Below are 26144 nucleotides of genomic sequence, written 5' to 3'. Positions count from 1 at the left end.
GAAGAAAGTTCCAAACTTTCCATTGTATTTTAATCAAATAATCTTACCTATTTCTGATCTTAGTGGTTACTCATATTTCTTTAGTATGTGTCTGCTATTGGTCACATATTTGTTTGTGCTTACGTGACACTTGTATCAGGACTTATTATTCTATTACTGTGGTTATATTATTGGTAAACTCAACCTGGTCCTTGGTTACTAATCAAAAATAAGATAATGCACCAGATGCTTAACAAAAATAGCTTTCTTTTCCTTTCTAAGGCAACAAAGTTACTCCACACTGCCTGAACACTATATTTTACATATGTACATACAAATTCGATGATTTTATGTCAGGCAAATTCACACAAATTAGTATTTGTATTTGAGTTTTCATCTTTAAGTGAATGTTACCACAGTGAAGTGGTAAAAGTGATAAAGATGCATCACCAGGACAAGGGCAGATATTTTCCTTTTTCTACTTTATTGTTAGTAGGAAGTTTGATTTGCCTTGGGTTTTCCTATTTCTACATCAGTATTACATACAGAAACCAAAGTGATTTCTGCTAATGCATTTCTATCAGTGGGCTATCTTTTGCATCATCCTTTGTTAATTTGGAATCTTCCTTTTGTTAACTCAATATCACCAGGAAAGAAAAGTGGCCTCGCTACTAAGCTTTAGCACTTCATTGAGTTTGGTGTGGGCAATCTGTATGACTTCTGCTGGGGCACCTTGTGTCTCTATAGACAGAAATGTTAATAGTTTCTTCTTTTTACAACTTTGTTCTGATTGTTCAAGTTTGCAATCTGTCCATGTGCTTATACAGAGGTCCTCATTATGAATGGCATTCAACAGAAAACTCCGGAACATGTTTATAAAAGTAAATAATATTTAGCTCAAACAGATGGAGACTACTGACTTTCTTCTTTCACCGTTCAAAACCCTGATAACTTGAGATTTTTTTTCCAAGGAGCTTAAGGGAAAAGAGACACAAACGTCTTGAGCTGTCACTGGCTTTGTGTCTTGATGGATGTGATGATAAAACCATCACTGGTGAGAACAGGTTAGCTAGAGGAAGGATGTCCCCAGTGTGTCCAACGTGAGCATGAGAACAGTGACCCTTGGAAGGACGGTGTTTCACAATGTGCTAGACTGAACAGTTTCACTAATTGTCTCAAGTGCTTGTGGTTTCAAAGAACCATTATCTTGTGTAAAAAAATTATGTCTGTAGAAATATTAATATTTGGAGGAAACATAAAATGTTGGTTTTGCTGTGAATTGAAAGGTTCATTTTTAATTTCACTAATAATTTCATTATTAGCACTGTGCAGATGGTCTGGGGATGTTTTTTGTAGGTACTTCACAAGGCAAGGTAAAGTCAGTGAACATAATTTCTCATAGTTGCCTTTTGTTCAGGAAAAATCATGTAAACTGGAGGAGGCAACACAATACCTTGGACTTGTTTAAAATACCAATCTTTTTGCTTAAGTAAAAACTATTTTTTTAAAGTGGGTTTAATTCAACACCAATAAATGTGAGCATCTTATTCTGAGAAATGGGTAACTTTTGCAGCAATATGAAACTACTGTGATGAGAATATTGTCTGATGAGTGGTCTTTAAAGTGTGATATAAACAGCAAACAGGGAAGAAGAAATTTAACAACCATGTTTAGGATCAGTGTGAATGGAGGAAGACTGGAGAGGTTGATTTGGTAATAGCTGGACTTTGGACTAGAGTTTATTTCAGTAGAAGCAAAGAAAGTTTTCTGTAGAACTGTGTAACAAACAACCAAGCAGTTACTGATGTCTCCCTCGATGGGGGAAAGAAGGAAAGGAGTTGAAGGTGAAACCAAGATTGAATCCAGGGGTTTGTGACTCTGAGGGAACAGGAAAAGGAGGAATTTGGATAAAGATGATAAACAACCACTTTTGTTAATTGGTACATGCTCTGTTGTCTTCATTCCCAGTAGTTGAGAATATGGCTGTTGAGTTCAGCTTTAATGCTAAGTTTAAATTGGCAGGGAGATCTCGGGATAAAATCTCTGCAGAAATAGGCGGAGATGAAAGTTTGAGGTTATAGATCCCGAATTCCTGGAAGTGGGATTGTATCATGGTCCACTGAGTTGTAGAGGCAACTTAGGGAAGATGAGTTACCTATGAAGAAGTGAAAAAGAAAAAACCTGAAAGAAAAAGAAAAGAGAGAAGAAGAAATCCACCAAAAAGGCCAAAGGAAAGTTAAAAAGAGATTGGAGCTTTGAAAAGTAAAGAATTTGAAAGCATCCTAATTGTGAGATTAACTACAAAAGGAAAACATACAAATAAATTGAGGGGAGAATAAAAAATAAAGGGTTTTAGGGTTTTTCTTTTCTCAGTTTAACAGAAAACATATTTAATGATCTGAGCAAAACATAATGTAATATAGAAAGCAATTTAAGCATAATAAAAACTCCTTCGATAATTACTATTTTTAGAAAGATGTTAGGAAATGCAAAGGTTCTGTTTTGTCAGAAATTTGTATATTTTACTTCATAGTTCAAATATTGACATCTCAGGGTCTTTTATACTTTTTTGTACTTAGATAGAGGAAACTACATGCTAAAAAATTATTTATGGAATGACTCTAGATTTGTTACTGCATTTAGGTAATGTACAATGAAACCAAATAGACGAAGATTCTGGAATAAGTTATTAGTCTTTTACTAGGTAGTTTTCTTATTTTCTCTGCATAAAACTGTAGATCAGTAAGGAAATATATGTGCTGTAAATATATATCTGTCATATACTTTCCTCCAAAAGTTGTAAACATGGCATTATATTCTTCAGATTGGCTTTATTGTCCAATAATTCTTTAATTAAATTGAGCTCTTTTTTATTTAAAGCTGTCTTTTGGGGAGATATTGCCTTAGATGATGAAGACTTAAAAATCTTTCAAATTGACAGGACGATTGACCTTACGCAGCACTCCAACGAAAGACTTGGCCATAACACAGGTATGCTATTTCAAACTTGTTTTAATTTATTTTTCCTGTTAGTTAATTCTGAAGACAATTTGTGTTTTAAATGTGCAAAGTCAGTATAATGTCTTGGATAACTTTAGTTTACACTTATAAAAGTTGTTAAACAAAAGCTATAGATTCACATTAGGGAAAAGAGAAGCAAAACATTCAATTTTATTCCAGCATTTCTGTTTAAAAATGTCTTGTTGAGTTGAGGAACAGAAACTTGTAGGAAGATTAGAGTCTACTCTGCAGGTGGTCATGTGGGAAAGGAAATTGTACAAAGCTTTGATTTCATCACTGAAAGTTCCTGATAGCAGAGCCCAAACACACTATGGAGAACATATGTGGTATCCTGGAGGCAAAATTGGAAGCCTAGCATTGCAACCTATCCTTTTGCTTTTTTTTACTGTTTCATCCATTTCTGTACCCAGACCTAGAGGAAACACTAGAATGTGTTCATCATCCTTGCTAGGCATGCAAAAAACTAAAAAACCAACTATCTATTTGACATTTTAATAATGTTTCTATGCTATTGTTAACATACAATGCATTAGCACCAGAAGCTGCAATCTGATTAACAGAGGCAGCTGGGTATTCAGACAGATAGATAAAGAGATTTTTTTAATGTGTAAATGTCTGTTTGCAAGAGAGAAAACATAATCCATGCCTAAATGGATGTCTGTCTAATGTCTAAAAATATTTATGCTTTCAGGCTGTGATTAGTAAATTGATAACTTAGAATTTGTAAACTTTCAGATACAAAAAAAAAGCCAACTTACTGAGAAAAAGTCTGGAAAAAATGTTATTAAAAATGTAAAAATTTATTACTGAAATTTGTTTTCTGTTAAGCATGTTTTATGTATGCCGGAACTGAGCTACCATAACTTATTCCTGATATGTGGAAAAAAATTTTTAGACCAAAGAATCAATTTTGAATTTAAGCTTTCAATATTGATATATTTAAAAAATATTTTTATTCATTCTAGGTAGATACTGTGATTAGAGTATTTTTATGACAATTTGAAAATTTATCTCCTTTACATCTACTTGTTTTTCCAAAACAGGAAAACTTTTGATCATCTAGATCTGGACTAGATCTTAAAATGCTAATAGAATTAGTGGTCTCTCTGCTCTCCTCTCCTCCAACCAAATAGTTTTAATTGCCTTTGAAGATATCTCAGGCCCTAGTTTTGTTGAAAAAATGCAGAACACCATTGGTCATTTCCCCTTAAAGTGGGGCCAGTCAAGTGATTTCTTTGGCTTGCTGACTCCCACTTCTTTTTGCTTTTCTACTTTTGAACTGCAAAATTGTTATTATTTTTTAATTTCCACACAAATATACAAATTTCTAAGCATTTAAAAATTATATTTAATTTTCTAATACTTAGTTTTTTTTCCTTTTTTACCTGTCCTGTGACATACACATTATGTTTTCTTGTGGATGGTATCCTATTCAGGATATTGAATCACCCTGTTAAGTATTGCTAATGCATTTGCACCAGTTGTTTCTGCCTTTATTGCACAAGAGTCGATGAAATTGTGATGATCAGTGTGACTAAACTTTAGAGAACAAACTCTCCTAAGTTAATGACTTCATAACTGCTCTCAGCAAACCCTCATCATTCTTGATCTTTCCAAAAAGAGCATTAGAGAAGTCAATTTACATACACACTTCATGTATGTAATTTAGCAACTGGAAAAGGAATAAAAGCAATCCTAGGTATCTGTAATCTAGAATACAAAATTTGGTCTTTGTTACAGACACAATGGCAATGAATTGTAAGCTTGATTTCTGAGCAATTTCTATTGTAGATTTTCACAGACTAAAGGTGATATCAGGTAGAAGGATTAGATACTTGGTTGTAAACCATCAAGAGGAAGTAGTGGAGTCACAGTTGTTATTGCAACTCTAATTAAAATCCTGAGCCTCACAGGCTGTGATTCACATTGTGTGACTGCTCCTTTTCGTGAGGATTATCTGCCTGGATTTGCAGGGTCAGATAATCTGTGAGCTTCTTGGGGTATGGCTCTGTCATTTCGTTTTTCATTTTGTACAAGCAAAATGCATAATCACCGTAAACAGAAAAAAAGAGTAAAGCTGATAACATTTGTGTCTATAGTTTTATAAATCCAAACTGCCGAAAGTATCCTCCTTATCCTGCCTGAATTATGAGAAGATGCAGCAAATAGGAATTAAAACTTTTTTAGTCTATATGGCTTGGCAAGGTTGCATGAGAGACAGCTTAGTTAAGTGAGAGACTTTTTCTTTGGTTTTTCACTAAATGAAATACACAGACTGCAATAAGACAGAAGAGTGTTTTGGGGTTACTTTCCCCCTAAAAGCATAGTATAACACTTTAGTAACTAATGGATTCTTTAGGCATTTTATGTTTGACAGTTCATGCTTATAATGATTTTTTCAATATTTATTTGGAATGCTTGGCTATAAGCCTTATTTTATAAGATGAATGTGAACATGAGAGACAATTACATTAATGATGATCCATGTTCTATCCTCTGCACTTTATGTTATAGTTACCCTGTAACTTGTTGGAAAGGAATGTGTTGATCTATTACCTCATCTATTTAAAATGTTTTTAAAAATTTGGAAAATTTTTCCCAAGAGAGCCAGCAGCTATGTGACAGTGTAATGCAAATAATTAGGCACGTTGTTATTCACTGAGCAGCCACACACTCACTTGCCTTATAGGGAATTTTCTCATCTGTAATATGAATTCAAGTTGCTGCTTAAAAAATATTTTCTGCATAGATATAAAAATTTGTTATAGAAAGTTGGGAAATGCCTTTTTAGTGGTGCTGGAGGTTTCAGTGGTCTGGTTTTTCGTATATTTTTACCTTTTCAGTTGTTAAAGTAGTTTAGAAACTCTCTTGTCCTATAACAAGTATTGACTTGTAAAATACAGCTTGCTGCAAACCTCTAAAATCACAAAACTTTCAGAACAATTCTGCATTATTTAATTGACTCATGTAGTGTAGTCAGTGTTATTGCTTCTGCCTTACTGGTGTTTGAAAAGCCACTTGTAGCTGCAAAAGGTTTATGTGTGAAGGGAGGATGTAGCAGACTCAGATACAGTAAACCCAGAAATGTGTTTTATTTCTGTAAATGGCATGGTAAATGTTAAAATAAACTACTTCCTATCTTAGGCTTTCATTGACTGCTGTAATTACACAGACATATATGTGTGTATACCTGCCAGGTCTTACTACAGTATACACCAACATGTGATGTTTCAAGGCCTTAAAAGTGCATTGACATCTCTATTTGCATGCTAGCAAAGAAAAACAAATATTTCATGGCAAAATCAACCATATTAAGTTTTGCTGGGTTGGTTTGTTTGTTTGTTTTCTGATGGAACTTTGACTGTTTGCTTTTTCTCCTTCCCCTCCCTTGAAATGACAAAATTATGGAATGCATTCAGGAAATTTCTTTGAGAGTAACCCTTTTAGCTGTCAATCAATATGGCTCTGAGGATGTCAAGGTCAGCAGGAAGAAAAAGAGCTCCAAATAATAATTAGATGATGTAATTGTCATGACTTGCCTGAATAACAAAGACATGTTGGCTTATATTCATGGAATGCATATTAGAAAAATTTTCAGCTAATCATGTGTTTTTATCACATTGTCAAGAGTACTTGAAATGTTTTTATGGAAATTATCGAAGAATATGAAGCTTCCTTTAGGATGCCTCTCTAGGCTGATATGGTTGCTGTGTGTGTAAAATTCCACAGTTTTAACTTTTGGAAATTCCTTTCTTTTTTTTTTCTTTTCTTTTTAAAGGTGGCTTTGGAGAGCATGGAATGTCAAAAAAACGCGGTGCCCTCTATCAGCTTATAGAGAGGATAAGAAGATTTGGCTCTGGTATTTTCACTGTTTAAATTAGCAAGTTGCCTGATGTGATAGTGTATCATGAACATTAATGATGATAGTAGTTTAACACTTTAAAGCCTTTCTGTATTACTATTGGCATAAACAAATTAAAAAATTGTTATTGCAAGAATAGTAATGAAGAGATTAACTCTTTAGAGTTCTTCTTCCAGCATGAAATCTGAAAGCTAAAGCACATAGTTTTAAATCTTATGTTAAAAATTGCTTAACTTTGTTTTATGACTGTGTTCACAGTTATGGGCTTAACTAATGTCAATACAGTGTCTTTTCACTGCAAGTAGACTATGCTGCAAAGCTGCTAATTTAGTTTGTTTCCTACTTTTTTCTGGCTCCAGGTGGGGCACTCTGATGATTCATACTGTAAGGCATTTGTGGTGTGTTGTGCTGAACAAGCATATTTTTATATTAATCATACTCTTGTCAGTATGAATGTAGTTAAATTGAGCAGCACATAGAAGTGGGATCTCCCCTAACTCTGGCTGAGTTTACACTCTATATTTGATGCAAGAAGACATGACTTTAATGTTGTGTGAAACCTCACTTCAAAAAGGAAATTATATGCAACTCCATTGTAATTGCACCATGTTGTGTTACTCAGAGCATGGTAACTGCCTTTGCTGAGGTGCTTTGATATATAATCTTCATTCTTTAAAGGAGAATTAAAATTTTAATATTGCATAAGTTCTTGTCATCTTTTGGGTGCAGTTTGGAATAAATTTCTTGATTAGACCTCTAAAGAGCACAGATAAAAATAATTTGGAATAGTAAAACATCTAAATAAGTGTGTGATGTAGTTCAGTAATGACTGCATACTAAGTGTAAAAATAGTTTTCCATAAAGAGTCTGCCTATACTATAGACACTTAGTGTGTAATTTCTTGTGTAATTCTCATTTACACACTCATTTAATTACAAAGGTTAATCATTTGCTGTACCTATATATTTGGTTGGGTTTTTTTTTTTTAAACCCTGGAATTTTCTGTATAATTCCTGGTACGATTCCAGTTACATGTTGGCTGTCACAAAGGCAGGCTTTTCTTCCCAAGTATCAGAGCTTCCTCCCTGCCTTGTGCTGTAGCTTCCTCCTCGTCTTCCTATTGCTGCTCTCTCAGCCTTGGGGCTGTGCCGACATTCCTTACCATGACTCTGCCCTGGAATCCTCCCCGATTCTGACATGGTCATTAACACTCAAGTGCAGCTGGTACCACAGGGGATTCTCTCAGAGGGAAAATGCAATCTTCCACCAGGAATAAGAAAAAAGGCTTCAACTGCACTGAGTAGGATTTGTTAACCACTTTTTGAGGGATCCATTTTGATCAACTGGCCAGATCTCCAAACGAACTTAAAAATTGTTCAGAAACACCTGTTGTGGTGTCCAAATCCTTGTCTAACTACCTTTTGCCTTTCCTGTTCTCACAGTAGGTTTCAGCTGATTTAGAAAGATTTGCCTGTAATGGGATGAATCGTGGTAGTATCCCTGAAAATGGTAGACAATTTTTTCTCTTGTAAAGAAATTCCAGCCATAAGTAAAACCTACCTGTGGGGTTCCAAATGTTAGTGTATGAAAAATGTATGATTTCTTACTGCCCTGTGCTTTAAAGATGGTCATTGTACTTGCTTTTTCCAGATCATACAATAAAAATGAAAGGGATCGTGAATGTCTTGATTAGTTTGAGTCTGTCCAAACTCTGACGTTCTTTGCTGGAAAAATCCTCATTTATTTAAAAAAACCAGACCAAAACAAAAGCCAGAGGAAATTAAATGCAAAAAACACCACCACAACCACAGGGAGTGTGATTTCTTAAATATTTTTATAAAATGAGAAAATTTAGTTGCACTTATGCAATGTACATTCCAGTTGATAAACATATGTGAAAGATTGTTGCTCTAGATATATTCCAAAAAAAAAGGTTCAGACTTCATGTCTTTCTCCGAAAACTGTGTAATAATAGGCTGCCATGTAACAGTCATGTCCTGCTTTGAAAGGGTATAAAGAAATCTGAGTTTGACCTGCTAGAAAAGAATTGCTCTCCTTTTTCACGTGTGTGTGATCTCATTCAGTGTTTTAATTATCATTGCAGGTTTTGAGCAAAATAATACATCTAAAGGAAGAACTACTGTAAAATTCTCAGGGAAAAATGAGAAAAACCGATTTCCCAGAGCTGCTACATCACGAACAGAAAGAATATGGCCAGGTGGTGTCATTCCATATGTAATAGGAGGAAATTTCACTGGTAAGCTTTGTGCTTTGCGTGAAAAGAGGAAAAATAATTTTTTAAAAATTTCCTTCCTTTTTTTTTTTTTAATTTTTAGAAGTGAAGTCATACTATGGAAGTCAGAAGAAGGGTTTCTGTTAGAACATGCCTGAAGTACATCTGTTTTGAAAATATTAGTCATACTTAATTGTTTTCAAAGGCAAGCTGCATAATAAAAAATGTATAGCAACATTTTAGAGAGGGAAAGCTCTGTTTCTTTACCTATTATTTCTTGTTGCACATTTGTTTCCATGAGCCTAAGTAATCGAATGTCAAGAATTTTTTTTTAATGCAGTATATTTAGCACAATAATATCTTCAGTTTAACCAGTGTGACATGTATTCTTCTAAACCGATTTCACTTAACAAACTGACTCAACTGTGTTTTGTCATTCCTCAGTTTGGTTTTCAGATGGGTACACACAGACACTGTATATGACAGAAATAAAGACTGGATGCCCTACATATAAAGTTCTTATCAGAAAACTATAGAAAAACCTAAAACATTTGTTATCCTTGGAAAAGGTAAACAGGTCAATATCAATCTGGATGTAAGAGATAATTTAAAACAAAAATGGAGCAAGGAAAGCAAAGAGATAAGGGAAAATATATGAAACCGCATCTTCCCTGTATATGATAATACAGGGAACAAAAAGAAACATGCAAATGCTCACACATTGTATATGTCATTCCTTTCAAACTGACAGCTACAGTCAGGCTTTCAGTTTGGGTATTTACATAGTACTGTGCCAAATGTGACCTTTGCATTAGGATTAATCTTCTGAAATAAATGTAGGAAACTAAATAAAAGCACCATATTAAAGATTTTGCCTTTTTCATCATAAAAGATAAATTCTAAAGCTTAGAAAAAATATCTTATAGATAAAAGAAAAGGGCAAGATGGGATGGAGTAACCTTTATTTTCTATTTTTTTTTTTTTTAGAATCTGATGTGATTTGAACTTGTTCTTTATAAAGTTTCAGGTTTTGTCTGTAAATTTTAAAAAGGTTAGATATTTTGTTTGTTTAATTATCTTATGTTTTAACCTGCAAGGAGAATGTATTTCTGCTAGCATATTCTTGCCAGATAATACTCTTTGTGGATTTTCAGCTCAGAAGAAATACAGATATATTCTCACATGTTGCCTCTATGTCAGTAAGCTTTGTCTTTTGTCACACAATGAAATTACATTGCTCTGCTCTCTGAAGTTTTGTTTGGTGCTGAGAGTTGGCCTGGATGATTCTGCATCTAGGGGATAGTTCTGACCTTTTCTGAATGTATTTCTCATTTTAAAATCAAATATCTAGGTGTGCTTTTACCAAATTCTGAATTTCCCACTTTTGGTGGATCATTTGTTTTCTGAGAGATTTTGATGCAAAGAAGGGGAGACTGGTACCTGTTCACAACAGCCTTATTTTAATCAAATCTTTTTGTATGCCTATTGGCATGGCTTAGATTTAGCTGGTGTCCAGACTTGAAGGCTGTAGGATTTTTTAAATTTTTTTTTTGTTTCTACTAGATGGATAGCTATGATGTAAAGTTCATCAGTGTTGCTTGTTATTTTGCTTTCTGTTTTTTCGGGCTTTTTTCCTCCCCCAGTGTGGTTCACTTGATAGGTTCATCTGGGAAATTGCTTAGTGAATGTTGTGCTGATGGAGGCACATAAGCAACGCTGTATTTCTTCTGCTGTCTTCCTCTGGTGTAACACAGTCATGATCTTTATGGCAGGGTTTATATTTACTGGGGTGTGTCAGGCAGCGCGAGCCCCCTTGCAGGCACATCTGTTAGGACGAACTGACGGCCTGAGTATCCCTTTAGCTGGAATCTTGCCATACACGGGACTGCTGGGACACACAGGGCTTTGTGACTCACTGACTACTTGCAGGCCCACGTTCCTAGTACTGGTTGTGAGAAGGAAGGTGCAGCTGGGAGGCTGCCGTGGTTCCACCTGCTGCCTTTGCCGTTGCAGGCACGCAGCGCGCCATGTTCAAGCAGGCCATGCGGCACTGGGAGAAGTACACCTGCGTCACCTTCATCGAGCGCAGCGACGAGGAGAGCTACATTGTCTTCACCTACAGGCCCTGTGGGTAAGTGTGCACCTGTGGGAACACACAGTCCTGCTCTCAGCCTCTGGCTCTCGGCCACGTCTGTCAGCTTTGTACCCATAAGGGAATATAAACTTCACAGGAAAATCAATAATTAATGCATTTCAATGATGCACGTGTTCTGCCTTTTAAGTTCATTGGAACAGGTATGTGTGGTAACTTTGTAAAGTTGCACCTCTTTGGTCTATTTCTAGATAATTTTATCTTAATATATACGCATATAGATATGACTTATTTCTTGCTTTCTGTCATGTTTCCAATATTCATATGTGTTATTCTAAAGGTATTTCAGGTTTATTATTTGTTTATTCTTAGCTTTCTCAATGTCACATATTTACTGCTGAATTAAATATGGACATCTGCCCCACATCCCTTTTCCAGCTAAATTGTTGTTTGTTGTAATTTTCACTCTCATATTGCTAGACTATCCTTGCCCAGATTTGTTTAATCACCAAATTGTGGCCATTTTGGAGATTCCTTTTTCTGGGTCACTGATGTGTAAAAGTGAACAGAACAGTTTTTATTACTCAGGAGTGCAGCTTTCCATTAATCACCATATTCCATCTTCAGATATTACTGCTCAAAAATGCCTCTGACAGCTATACTTGCTATTTATTCTGCTCAGAATTCTTAATTTTATGTGGTGCTTAGTGAACTTTCTGAGTGCACTGTGTTCATTTCCTAAGAAGAGTGCACACTGCCTTACGGAAATTCTGTATTTCTGACAGTCACCTCCTGTTTGAGTTGTAGGCTCTGCAGTGAGCAGCTCTCTGTCTTACTGACTTCCTGATCATTGAGCCCTTTGCATGTATAGTTTTGAATCATAATAGGATAGGGTAGTGAAAAAAATTTTTGGGACCTCCTTGTGTTGTAGGAATAAACCTGGATGTATTTCATTTATAGTCTCTAAAATTACATGTAAAATTATCTGTTTGAAGCACCCATTGTATTTTTCTTGAGGTACAGGACAGCATGATAAAATTTACTCCTAGGCTACTTTTGAAAGTAAAAAAAGCATTGCCTTTGCCCCTCAAAGTCTCTGAGCCTCAGATCCTTGCAGTAGGGGAGCTTATTCTGTCATGTTCTTGTGCCACTGTAGGTTTGCTGTAGACTCCCCTTAGAAACAGTGCCAAATGAAATGGACTTTTGTTCTGAGCCAGCATGGGCATTATTTTAGTTAATGACCGCCCTGAGATGGGATTCACCCATTTAGTAAGATGCAGGGATACTGACACACAGTTGGAAGAAAAATGGAAAGCAGAGCATAATCGTGATAGTTCCCTTGCACTCACAGAGGCAGAAAGCAATTTAAACAGAAGAGTGTGAAAAGTGTGTTTTCAGGCACTTTAGAAAGAGATCTATGGGGGTATCTGCCAAATGTAAATCCTACAACTTCAAAATACCCAAGGCCAAATGACAAAAAGATCTCTCCAGCCAAAGAACTGTTCCTTAGGCTGCTTGATATTTCATGGGATCAAATCACTCCAGGGGAAGGTGGGATTAAAACCAGCTTTAACCAGAAGGTTGGAATATACTCAGTATCCATCCCCAAAGTCCTAGATTGCTCTTTGTCATTAATGTTGCTTAATTGAAGGGTACTGTGCAAAATAGAGATAATTTACCAGATCTGTAACAAGTTTAAAATAAAACCAAAGAAGAGAGTGGCTATGAAAAGTCCATCATTGATGAAATAAAGCCAGGCCAAACAGAAGGGACAGCTGAATGATTTTTCTGGGGGCCCACAAGTCATTTCAGGAAGACCCAGATAAATAGGGACATGCATTCTCTGGTGAGCAGGAACTGTGCACTACCCACCAGCATCCAGTGCTGACGCAGGATTTTCCACAGAAAGAGCCCAGACTGAAGTGACACCAAACCAACTGCAAACGCTCTCTGCTGCATGGCCACTCGCATTGAAACTGATCTTCAGCTCTTTCCCATGGCACCCTGCTGTGTTGGTTTGTTAGCACATTGTGTCAGTATTGTTTGTACTACCGTGGCAGCTAATGTTCACAGATGGCGGAGACTTTATTGTACTTAGCACCGTTGAAATTAAAAGCTCAATGATAAACCCTGCCCCAAAGAGCACACAGTCAAAACATAACACATTAACTGAAACAAAGTGGATAGTCATATATGTGGAAATTCAGGTGGTAGTATCTACAAAAGTCTCATATGACAGCATTAGCACACTAGCAAGTGAAGTGTTACTGAGCCTTTGTAAACAATAAGGATATTTTGGAGTGTAATGCATCACATCTTGAAACAGTTCATGGGAAGATCATCCCAGAAGAGCAGTGATTAAAAAAGCATATTTGAAATATAGCAGCTGGTTATAAGAGATACACGACTTTCTTAAAGTTGAGAGGTTCCATATCAGCAAGGAACAAGAGATAAGTTTTGATTATCATAGACCCATAGGACTGCAAGGGATCTCAGAAAGATGTCTAATGTATTCTTAAGACAGAAACAGTTATTCCTATATCATTACTGATATATGTTTATCTAACTTGGTTCTAAAAACCTGCAGAAATGAATATTTCACAGCCTTCTAGGAATTGTATTGCTCAGCATCCTCAATATAAGAATTGTAGGAAGTTTGGACAGCATTTTTTTTGGCATAGCTAAACAAGGTATTTTTTACTGCAATTAAAGGACATTAATTTTTTTTTCCTTATGGTCGTAGAAAAGAAATTCCTTTTACTTTTAGAAGAAATCAATTGTATAGTTTGAGACTGTTGTTAAATCTCCCGCTGTTCTATATTCTTGTGGGCTAGAAAACAATTCATTTAATCTTTCCTGGTAAATAATGTTTTCTAGGCCTTTAATCACACTGCTCTTTGAGATTCTTTTCAGCTAGTCCACATCATTCTTGAAATTGATAGCCCCAAATCTAGGGCATATTTGTCCACATAAGTTGTCAGTTCTGCTGAGCCAGTGCAAGAGATCATTCATATAATTTGTAGCCTCTCCTTCCTCTTAGGTACCTAAGCACAGTGCCTCCCCCTGTTTCTCATCAGCTGCCATGTTCAGCACATGGTTGGTTGGGGTGTCATTCCAAAAAAGAGCCAGAGGTCTTTCCACAACACAGACACCCCATCATTGGTTCCAGTCTTTACCAGGTTTTGCACATCTTAAGATGTCGAGTAATTCCATATTTCCCTTTCCAGATCTCTTGTATAATTTCCTAAAGGTCTTCACAGTATTTAGCAGTGTCTTCTATGAGTGCAAGCTTAAAAAGTGTTTTCTCTGTCTAACTTCATGTAATACTCCAACCAGCTTTATATCCCCCTTGATATCAGCTTTTCTAGTTTGCTTACAGAGTTCAGAAAAATGTCAAAAGCTTTATGGCCACATCCCTTCTTGCCATGAGATTAATTAAATCTGCTGAAGTTGTAAGCTACAATTATTTTCCATCATGTCTGGTTTATTTAACCTGAGTTTGATAAAAGTTAATTATTAAAATATGGTTTAATAATACAGCTGAATCACTAACTCACTACTTTGAAATTTTCTAATTAGTGATAGTCTTTTATATCCATAAACTGCAGATATGAAAATAAGAATATAGTATTAAGATACTAGTGTTTGTGATTCTACTATCAAGCAGTGTACACTAGCATTAATACCAATTATAGCAAGTATTTATGCATCTAGTTGATTAAGGCAAAAAAAACTCTACTTGGTAACACACTCAAAACACTATTTGCTCACTACTGCTTCTCTATCCTTGTGTTTCTGCTTATCAAATTGGAAGGGCCCAAAGACTCGGTCAGTGCACTTTTCTGCATGCAAAGCCAAAAAAGGGATATTGGGATGGCATCTAGTCACTATGTGTTAATAAATATTATTGAGTACAAGATCAAGCTTCTTTTTATGTAGTAGAACAAAAAAGAAAGGAGCATTTATATTCTTCTAGTAACTCAGTATGCCTTTGATCTTGGTTTGTTCTCCATTAGAAGACTTATACAATTTTTATGATAAAATTCAGATGACTTATTGCACTCGCAATTTAAGTATTTGACAGTTTAAGTATTTGACAGATCCATTTGAGATACAGGAAAATAAAATCTCTTTCATATGCTTCTCCAAACATTGTAGAGTGAACAGATGAATATTTTAACCTCTTTGAACTTGCCAGTGTGTTAAAAAGGCATTGTAGGCAAGTTCTTAAAGTTGGTGAAACAGGTAAATTCATTGCCTGAGGTGCACTTTTGTAGCATGCTTCAGCTAAAGAACATGTTATAAAAGGTGCTCAATCACTCTTATAAAATGAGAAGAAAGCAGAGTTGTGCTAAATAGTCTGTGCATGGGGGAGGGCTGACTCACGCTCTCAGGAGTTAAATAACCCTGGCAGCTGGCACAGCTTCCCTGCTGGCTGTGCTGTGGCTCCTGTGTGCAGGAGGGGTGTGATCAAGGCACAGGCTGGCACAGTCTAGAGCATGGTGTGCTGACACAAACGGTGAGGGGGGGTTTATATAAATACACTGGGATAGGCAGCTGTTCGCTGAGGAATGCTGGTTGTAGTATTGGGGTAGGCATCTCCACTGATCAGATAAAGATGCAGGAGACACTTCTGCTATCACAAGTCCTCTTGGGGCAGTGAATCAGGACATTTAGTAACCATGATTGTGTCTTGATTCCTGAGAAAAGGCAAATTCATCAAGCCAGTATCTTCTTTGTATAGGTGGAGTTATATCTGTGATTGAAAGAGGTGTTTTCACCAAGAAGAACACTCTGCTTCCTGAGTGAGAATTTGTTTGGAAATTTTGTGAACCTCTTTTTCTTGCTTTGTGTAACATAAAGGTGATCATACACAATCTAGTATGCTTATGAAATTCATTCTCGCCTTCATACAGTCAGTGCCATGACAAACTGATGTTGTGGTCTGTGATTTTTACATTGTCACATTTTCAAGGGTGCAGATTTTTTAAAAAAGGACAACATTAACTCTACCTGAGTCTCTCTTCCTTTGTATCAAGAGTATTTTTGATGGTAGTTGTGAAGTAGTATTACTTTAAAGAATGAGCTTATTGTTCCATTCATTTCACTTTCTCAATGTCATTTGTTTCTCATTGCTCACTGTCATTGATCAGCTAGACTGATTAAATGGAATTAGAGATTCATAAATAGTTACTGTCTCCAAATGCTGTCTGGTGCAATAAAGATTAAAGAGATGAGCTTTAAAACCTGCCAGTTGATTCAATTTAAGGGGTGTGACAAGTGCTCATACAGCACAGAGATCTTGTTTTTTTTTTTTTTTGTCAAACTCTCCTGGGGTCAAACCCATAATATTACAAATTAATGTACTTCATAGACTTTTTAAATTTTAGTTTTCCTTATTCTTTGTCTCAGTGCAACTGTTGAAGTAAATTGTTGTAGCTTAGTTGGATGTATCTGGTGTGCTTGACAAGACATTCAACCTAGCAAATCCTAATGACCCTCTGTAAGTGTGAACTGCTGCTGTTATTTTAAGACTTGGTGTTAATTCTGTTTTCCTTGGCATGTAAAGAAACACTAAATAAATGTCTTTATATTTTCTAGGGAGTACTTGAAATCTCTCAAGTAACCAGTGTAAGGGAACTCTCACCCTCTGGCTGCTTACTTTTTAGGAGCAGGTTAGCATTAAAAAAATAATTCCCAATATGCTGGGGTTTAGATGCACAGCTTTAGACTACCTAGAGGAATATTATGTAAAAGATTGCAATTAACTTTTTTCTTCTAAAAAAAGCCTTCTTTAAGATCTGTCAGGTGAGGTGGCTTAAGTCATTAAAAACATTTGCGAATGCTCAATCCTTCTTTTTCATTATTATAAGAGTAAAATGTTAAATTATTTTGTCAGACACCTAAAAATCTATCTGATTTATGGAATACCACTAAAAGATTTCATAGGTGATCTAAAACACAGTCTTAAAAAGTTAGACCCTCATTTGGTCCAAAAGAAGTAAGAAGGACAGGAAGAGAAACTATAGTTAAAATCCTATTTTATTATTTTGCCTTTGTTATCAATAGTGTCAATAAAGGTAAAGCAGGTATTAATTATAATAATTTATTTTTCAGGTTTTCCTTTATATCTGTTCATCTCCAAAATATCACTGTGAAAAAAAACTATATTCAATATATAGAGAAATTTTTTGGTCCCCAAATATATCTTTTCTAGCTGAAGCATGTAATGTATATGAAATCAATAAAATAGGCATGTTAAAACTATTGAAAATGTGTTAAATAGTCTACAATTTTAGGTCTCAATAACTTATTGATTTGCTTTAAGCCATAAATAATCATTAATGTTCTTTAGTTCTGCATTGTAATTTTTCTCCGTAGAGTTTCCACATAGTGGCCAACATGAAGGCTCTGCAGAAGTGTTTAAACTGTTTTAAACAAAAGGATTCTTTCTGCCATTTGACAATTATATGTCCTTATCCTGACTTTATTCTCATCAATCCCTTGCTCTGCCATCATGTGTTATATTAAGATCATGAAGATTTTAAACTACAAATTAAATCCCAGGACTTGTGTGATTAAGTGTATTGACTCTTCAAGGTGATTTGCAGGATTATAGGTGAATGGAAAACTAAATAGGTTAAAATTGGTTGGATGGTTGGGTTTGAAGGATTGTGGTAAATAGATTGGACTCAAGCTGTGACTGAAAGTGCAGTATCATGGGCTTATCCTGTGACCTGGCATTATTAACATTACTGTCTGCGACCCACAGAGACATGGTGGTGCATGCTGCCATCAGAGCATTGCTTTTTATTATTTTGCTGAAAACAAGTTTCTGTGTCTTTCTATAGGATGACTGAATAGACTGTCATGACAGTGAGAATTCTGTTGATCAAAGCTGACATCTTTTAAGACATTGAATAATACCAAAAAATGCCCCACTCATGTGTATTTTGAATAATCAGCTGTTCTTGTAGAAGGTCTAGAGTCTGTGAAACATCTGAAATTACATTGTACATTTAACTGTTGAATCTTTATATAGTATTTTGTTAAGTTTTAACTGAATTTGCTATGTGGTTTGTAGACATATGTAAGAAATCGTTCATCTGTGTTTGTATTTCAATTACAGGTGCTGTTCTTATGTGGGTCGAAGGGGAAATGGTCCTCAGGCTATATCTATTGGCAAGAACTGTGATAAATTTGGCATAGTTGTCCATGAGTTGGGTCACGTGATAGGTTTTTGGCATGAACATACACGACCAGACCGTGATGACCATGTCAGCATCATTAGAGAGAACATCCAACCTGGTGAGATATTCTGACAATCATTTTGGAAAGCAAAGCTCATGTGTTTGTTTTTGATGTTTTCTTCACCTGCTCAACTCCATTGGAACTGAGTGCTGAATAGCTGAAATAGCAATTATACCTGCTATTCTTCTTCCCTTGACTGATCTCAAATTGATTGACAAATAAAATACTGAAATTATAGTATAATATTTTCCAAAGGTCTGGACAAGTAGCAGGCAATTAATATAGAGGGCTAGAAGGAGCAAAATAACAATCATGCTCAAAAACTTTGAAAGAAGCCACTGCTCTTAAGGCTCTTTACAAGTCCTATTTCTGTGCTTGAGGAAGGGCATTTCTCTTGTAGGCTTTAGTGAATGATAAGTAGAAATATGTCTGCAGCTGCTCAAGGGGCTTTGACCTGGGAGGGTAAGGTGAAGAACTTTCAATCTATGGCAGACAGGCACAGATCCTGCAGTTTACGTTCTGTTCACCTCACTCTCTACAGAGCATGCAGCTTCAGTCAGTGACCTTGGTGTTGTTGAGATAAAGCATCTGAGGAACTTGAGAACTTAAAACTGTGACTGTCAGCTCTTTGCCACCCTAGCTGTTTGTGCCCTTGCTTGTGTTGGGTAGGCAAGATGGGAGGGAAGTAGGCTTGGAGTAGCTTAGAGTATTTGTCTGTTTCTTTAGAAAATATTTTAAAATATTTGAGATACAATGAGTTTTTGCCACTTCATCTAGGACTTGGAAGGAGACTGGCAGCTGATACACACTCCCTTAAGTCTCTAAAGTTCAGAAATGTCATGCATGTTTGAGCCTTCTTTCTTGTCTCACTGTATTATTGACTTGTGCAGATGCCATAAGAGCTCCTCCCCTTTTCTTTTACTATGATGGGAAAATCAGCTGGAGTGCCATCCTCAGCAACATGCTCTCTCTTTCAGTTGTTTCTCTGGTTTCTGACTGAAACTACTTCTTGTGGTGTGGCATGTGCTTGGGGATCACTAAATGGGATCAGGAAGCCATGGCCACTGACACATTTGGCTTTTATTATATTATGCAGCTTATGTTGGTTAAAATGTTAATGTCACTGCAGGGTCTTTTTGCAAGACTCCAGTGGGAATATGAACTGGAGTAAGGAGTGCTTTGTATTGCTGATGTACTGATTAGGTCAAAGAACTTAGGGTATGGAATTATGAACTAAGTATAATTCCTTTTCTCCTGTTCTGCTCTTGTTAATTTGCAACAGCTGGATCTTGAAAATGTGACTTTGTAGTGTCTGCATTACATGAAGCCTCACAGAGAAAGCTTCAGACTTCGCTGAAGCCGAGTCTCCAGTGGTTTAGTGCTGGATTTAGTATCCAGTTAGCCTGTTAGTATCCAGTCTAATGAGTGAGGAGGGTTCTTCTGGAGTCTTTGCTGTCAAAATGAGTTCTTTTAGGAATTAAGAACCAAACCAGAAATTTGTATGGACTGTACATGAAACACATCATGATGTGTGGGGCCTTAATGTGTTAGTTGCATGAAACTAGTCTTTCTAAATCCAAATATACAAATTTGATGTGTGTTTCAGAAGATGTCTGCCCTATCAGTTGAGGGGGCGTAGTAAAGTTGCACACTTCCTCCCAACTTGCAAAGATTTATGAATGTCAGTGAGTAATTAGGTTAGGATCTTTGTTGGTTTTCTTTTCGTGTTTGGTTTTTATCTTTACAGAAAAAGATATTAAAGAATCTATAATGATCAATCATTTGTAGGTCAGGAATACAACTTTTTGAAGATGGAGCCTGGAGAGGTGAACTCCCTGGGGGAACCATACGACTTTGACAGCATCATGCACTATGCCAGGAACACCTTCTCAAGGTTGGAGTCTCAGGTTATACCTTTTGGCTTTTAATTCTCTTCTTGTCTGTGAATGCTAAGAACTATGCTTTTTGAAGTATTTTTAAATCCCTTAAAATGTCCCTTGCGACATAATGTTCCTACAGCAGTCAAAGCACAGCTTGTTTATTTTAAGTCAAAATAATTTAATTATATTTGAAAATGCGTTTCTTTTCTGTTCAGTTTCAAAGCAGCCTTTTGATCTTGCCTTAGTTCTTTAGATTTTCAGACAAGATAAACTGGAAACATCATTTTATATGATACTCACTTTCTTTTTGTGTCCACAAAAATTCGAATTCAGAAAAATCAAATGAGTGAAATGGCAAGGAATGCTATGTGTAACGTGATCTGTTTTCTAAAAGAAAAATACATCTCCTTTGATGCATGGAGTTTCATAACCATGGATTATGCAGGTAGAGCACAGGTTATTTGGACATCTACCACACAAGCCACAGCCTTTGTTAAGGACTGCAGTCAAGCATTTATAACTGAGGCTGCAGCCTCCTCTATTTGTTTGACAGTATTGTTACTGTCATAAAAACCTTATAGTAAAGACTTCTGCTGGTTTTGCTCTGTCCTGTTACAGGCTGATCCTTTCTCAGCTCCTTAGAGACTCAGTGGGGTTCTCTCTGAAAGGGTGCAGGGTTGTGGGGAGCTGTACAGTGAGCTGGACCCATAGGGCAGCCCTACCCTAGAGAAGAAGTGAAAGAGGCATTTATCCAGTCTCCTATTGCATTTCACCAGCTAATTATTCTCTAAAGGTACCAGAGTAATGTAAAATTTAAAGAAACCTCCCAAAAACACCCAAGAAAAAGTTGTAGTTTGGAAGGATATATATTTTTTTGTTTTGTTTTGTTTTTTGTTTTTTTTTTTTTTTTTTGTTTTTTTTTTTTTTTGTTTTTTTTGGTTTTTTTTGGTTTGGTCTGGGTTGAGTTTGTTTTTTTGGTTTTTTTTTGGTTTTTTTTCTTGTGTGTATGGGGTCGTTTTTGTTGGTTTTTTTGGGGTTTTTTTTTTGAAAATATTTTTCAAATTCATGCATTTTAAGGTAAAAATACTGGACAATCTGACACTTTGAAGTAAACTGAGGGCCACTAAAACCTCACCAGCCTTTGCAAATTTGTTTGGCTTGTTCTCTCAATATAAATTCTATTATTATATAAAAATCCAACCAAAGGCCCTCTTACTCAGCATACACATAATTCACCCCTGGAAGAGCATGGGAATGAGCCACATGAGGTAGCTATTAGTCACATTGCTTAATCCAGTTACACATACCATTACCTTAAGGAAGAGATTATAAGAACCTGTATAAAATAGAGTAATTGAACAAGACAGAACCCCCCTGAGTCCTAGGGCAATGACAACATCAAGGTAATTTGATTTGTTGGCCCTGATTTCACCACTTTCCAAGCTGGCAAAAACTGATAGTGCCATGAATAGGCATGCCCTGCCCCAAGGTACAAGGGCTTGTTACTTCATACTGTCTAAAAATAGCCAGCAAAGCCCTGAGGTTGGGTATTGATTTGCACTAATTCATCCTGCAAGCATGAGTGATGCCCAGTGAGGCATATTGCCAGCTGTTTGTTAGACTTTGCTCACCCAGATAAGTAGTAGGAATCACAATACATCCTAAAGTTCTTGTTGTGCACAATGATTTTTTCCATGCTGTATTTAAACTTACAGTATGTTCCTTTTTTTAAAGTGCTAAGACATTCAAGAGAGGATTGTTTTCAAAGTTTTTGAATGTATGAAAAACACCAGTTTGATGTTGTGCTGAAATTGAGTGGAAAATAGAATTATAATTTACAGATGCAATTGCTTTCTAAAGAGTAATGTGCCTTTGTTCTAGAAAATGATTAATGCCGTATGTAGTTTATTTCAATGTTTAGGGTAACATCCTGAGATTATTCTGTCTTTACAAAATTTCTAGTGATGGCTCAAAAAATCTAACTGGATAAAGAGAGCAGTATGTACTTGCAATACTCAAAATGGTTCATCAGTTTTAATTTAAAAACTAGTATGGGTTTATAAATTGTATTCCTAACTACAAGGATCCTTACCATTTGTTAATTTTTGCATCCATGTTATGTCTGAAGGTACTGGTTTTGCTTTTCAATAAACCCCCTACAGGTATACAGGTGATTATAAATAATTCAATAAAAAGAGACTATAGAAACATATTCTTCTGTTAAGTGCTGTTTTATGGGATTTGAAGGATTTAAAATTCTGCAACATGGTAATAGAATGTAGTTTTGTATCTTAGTCTATTAAAATTTATTTGAGAATAGCAAAATGTTTTAGATCATATTTAAAATCTGGGAAATTTTGAATAAATTGCACATTTGGAACAAGTGTTTTTCTCTGTGATGTCTTGTCATTTAAGGTTAATGTCACTAAAATCACATATGGTAAGTTGATATATTTTATTGCAAGGCAAGTAAAGGCTGGCAAGTAAGCATATCTGTTTTGAAAGTGTCAGCAGTTAGAGTGGAGTTAAATGTCTTACAATACTTGACAGAATCATGATTGGCAAATGTCTTTGACTTTACCTGTTCTCACATGTAATTTAGACTGTAGGATTTCTTATAAAAAATTTGTTAAAAATAGGAGCTTTGTGATTAAGAATTTTGTGCTGGGGATTAACTTATGTATTTTAATGAAATTTTATATCTTTTTTGCCAATATAGCAATAGCTTAATGGCAGTGTCTTTTCCCTGTAAAGTCTTAATAGTAGTTAGAGATCTTCTTCCTCTTTTTTAGCAGAAATATAAAAGCTGATATGTTAATTGATGTACTGAGAGAAGATTCTTTTTTGATAACTTTACATAAAGTTTGCCAACCTGAGAAATTTTATGACACATTGTCTGCATTTAATATTCTGTATATTATCCTCTTATTTATGCCAAATGTAAAAACCAGATTTACAAAACAGGTATACATTAACGGAACTCAGACAGTTTTATGAGAGAAACCTGATAGGGTTTTTTGGGGTCTATTTTTATTTTTATTTTTTTTAGGGGCATGTTTCTGGATACCATTCTCCCTTCCCGTGATGACAATGGTATACGACCTGCCATTGGCCAGCGTACCCGTCTAAGTAAAGGAGATATTGCACAGGCAAGAAAGCTGTATAGATGTCCAGGTATTGCACCACAAACAAACCAAAAGCACATACTAGCAACTGTTTGACTTGTTGTTCGAGAGCAATGGTAAACTTTTTGAGTCAGCTGCTCAGTATTCTCTTTCTATGCTGGCAACTGACATAGGCTGCTGAGGAATCGAATCATAAAAAAAAGCTTATGGATAAGGTCACTGGAATGCAAAGTACCTAAGGACAGATGAACTGTATGAAACGGCATGACATTTCAATCTGCTTTTCTTAGCTGTTCAACAACTAGAAAAATATGTTTAATATCACTTCTGGTTTGCATACTGGGTGGAGTCCTTTATTTGAATTCAAGCTGAGTGCAGAAGGAGCAAAATGAATTACTGCGCTTGGCTGTGAATCCATTATATTTTTTTAAAATGTGTCAATTAAAGAAGCGAGGACAACCAAATTGTAAACTCTTGTGCGGATGAGATGGTTAGATCTTTCTACAAAATTTCTATAGTTTTAACAGATACATTTAAAATTTAAATATCTTCTGCCTAATTCTGTCATCCTATAATTCGAATGCATATTAATTTTTAATTTCAAAATAATGTGGTAGAGTCACTATCTGTCTCAGAGACATCAGTGGCAAGCCTGGAGTAACCCAGAGTCAACGCTATGGTTCGTGTTGTTCTCTAGCACTCTTTCTTCACTAAGTGCTGCCAGAATGGTGGAGATCTCAAAGGAAAAGTTTTAAATCTCATTGCTCTAGTTACTGCTGTTACCACTGTTAACCTTTGGTGCCAACCAAAGAAGTTCAGAAGTGCCTTCTCTCAGTCAGAATTTACCAGTAAGATCCTTGTGGGAGGCTGGACATCCCAGCTCTGAGCCACGTAGGCTTACAGCCATACTGCTCCTCATGGGAATGAATGACATCTCAGGAGCTGTTTCAACTTAGATACATTGCCACTTTTAACCAACTGATCAACATAAGAGGACTAAAGAAAGCAATCTGTGTTAAAGTAATGGAGTTGCTTCAAGTTTGTACCAGCAGCAATGAGATCTAATGAAGATTCACTGAAATGTGCTTTTCCTTTGTGCTGTAAGCACGCTGAATCAGACTCTTGTATATACTGAGAACAGGCACAGGGATTCTGGGCCTGCCAAAGCAGAAACCACTTAAACACCTTTTCTTTAACAACTGTTCCTTTGGGAACAATTTCTGCTCCTTCCTTTTGGTACAGAAAGTACTTTAATAGTGACACACTTGGCAGCAGGATTTCTAATGAAAGCATACAGAGAGTAACAACTTCATGAACAAAAAGAATATGCATATATTTTGATAAAAGACAAGCTTTGGAGGAAAAAGGTATATAAAACTGCTGGGCAAGTAAGAGGTAGTATCTCATGATCATACTGACTTATGAAAGGAAAAAAAAGGAAAGAAATTATAAACTAGTCAGTTTAGTATGTATATAATACTCTAATATGCAGTTTCAAAACTGTAAAAGATGCAACGTACATTTAGAGCTAGTGTTCAAACAGCTGTTCAGAGAAAATATCCTTTTCATATATGTTATGAAAATGTACTGAGAGTTATAATTTCTTTCAATGGCATGAAAGTCTTGTTGAAAGTTCATTTCACAGTATTGTAAAACCACTGTGGTTGTTCAGTAGCAGTTTGCATTTGAAAAGTAAGATTTTTTTGCAGCACCAGTGAACGTGGGTCACATGAACAATAAAAATGAATGGTGGTTGAAGGATTATGCTCCTGTTTTGTCACCTAGCTTTGCAAAATTTGGGATAAAATGTATTGGCTTTCCAACCTTACTTAAATGAGCCATGCCATAAAAGAAAGTGAGTTTTAAAGAGAGAAAAAGGCAGAAGTTTTTTCTACAAATGTTAACTAGCATACTATTTAAAATGCTATTTTTTCAGTTAATATTTTTAATAGAAGCTGCATAGCTGAATAACGCAACCCAGACTGAATCCAATAAAGAAAGCAAATCTCTGAAAATTATCTAGTACTTTTCTTCCAATAAATTTTGCAGCAAATACTGAAACTTAAAATTCAGACAGGCATAAAGCTTTTGTTTTTATGTAAAGAATCAAATCATCATTGTAGTACATAGCAATAAAATCCCTGATACTCTGTTGCTTTCGGAGGTATGTTTTATTTCCTATTTCAGACAAAATTATTAATCATGATGCCTGCTTATTATAAAACAGCAATGAATATTTCAATCCTTAATAATATCTGCATTTTTTCATTTGTTCATTTGTGCTGCCTTAAATGCAATGCAATGAAAATGCAGAAACCAATGACTTAATCAGCATTTTCCAGAGACCCACACTTCTATGATAAAGAATTTCATAGTATTGTGTGTGTTTTGTTCAGAGTTCTAATTATTTCTGCAAACAATTGCAGGCCCAAGTCCTTTTTTGGGGCCTGTGAACGTGAAGTTGAGCTCAGGGTTGCTGGAAAATACAGGTGATACTCACAGCAGGGAAGAAGCTGAGCCTTCTAGGGTGTTTTAGATAGTCAGGATAGTCTAGTCTGATAGTATCATTATTCAGGAAGGGGCTTACTGACTAAGAAACAGTTTGGAGACTGGTGAAGCCAGAGTGAGATTTGATAACCTGCCTTTCAGCAGTGGGGTAAGTGCCAGGTCTCTAAAATGTAGCAACAGCAATTTTGGTTTG

General features: G+C 35.8%; 1 protein-coding gene across 2 annotated transcripts in view; it reads left to right on the top strand.

Moving 5' to 3' along the window:
• TLL1 (tolloid like 1) overlaps positions 1–26144 on the top strand; it is a 124255-nt gene that overhangs the window by 52249 nt on the left and 45862 nt on the right. Inside the window, exons 2-8 of one of the 2 annotated variants that reach the window (XM_063156252.1) lie at positions 2860–2970; positions 6779–6859; positions 8967–9119; positions 11109–11226; positions 18317–18495; positions 20227–20332; positions 23368–23492. In XM_063156252.1, the coding sequence (XP_063012322.1) occupies positions 2860–2970; positions 6779–6859; positions 8967–9119; positions 11109–11226; positions 18317–18495; positions 20227–20332; positions 23368–23492 (873 nt within the window). The remainder of the gene's footprint in view (positions 1–2859; positions 2971–6778; positions 6860–8966; positions 9120–11108; positions 11227–18316; positions 18496–20226; positions 20333–23367; positions 23493–26144) is intronic. The other variant, XM_063156254.1, reaches the window with a different exon arrangement.

Source organism: Melospiza melodia, chromosome 5 (assembly GCF_035770615.1).
Source record: "Melospiza melodia melodia isolate bMelMel2 chromosome 5, bMelMel2.pri, whole genome shotgun sequence".
Taxonomy (NCBI): Eukaryota; Metazoa; Chordata; class Aves; order Passeriformes; family Passerellidae; genus Melospiza; species Melospiza melodia.
The sequence above is the reverse complement of the archived record's forward strand: the minus strand, read 5'-3'. Positions and strand labels throughout refer to the sequence as shown.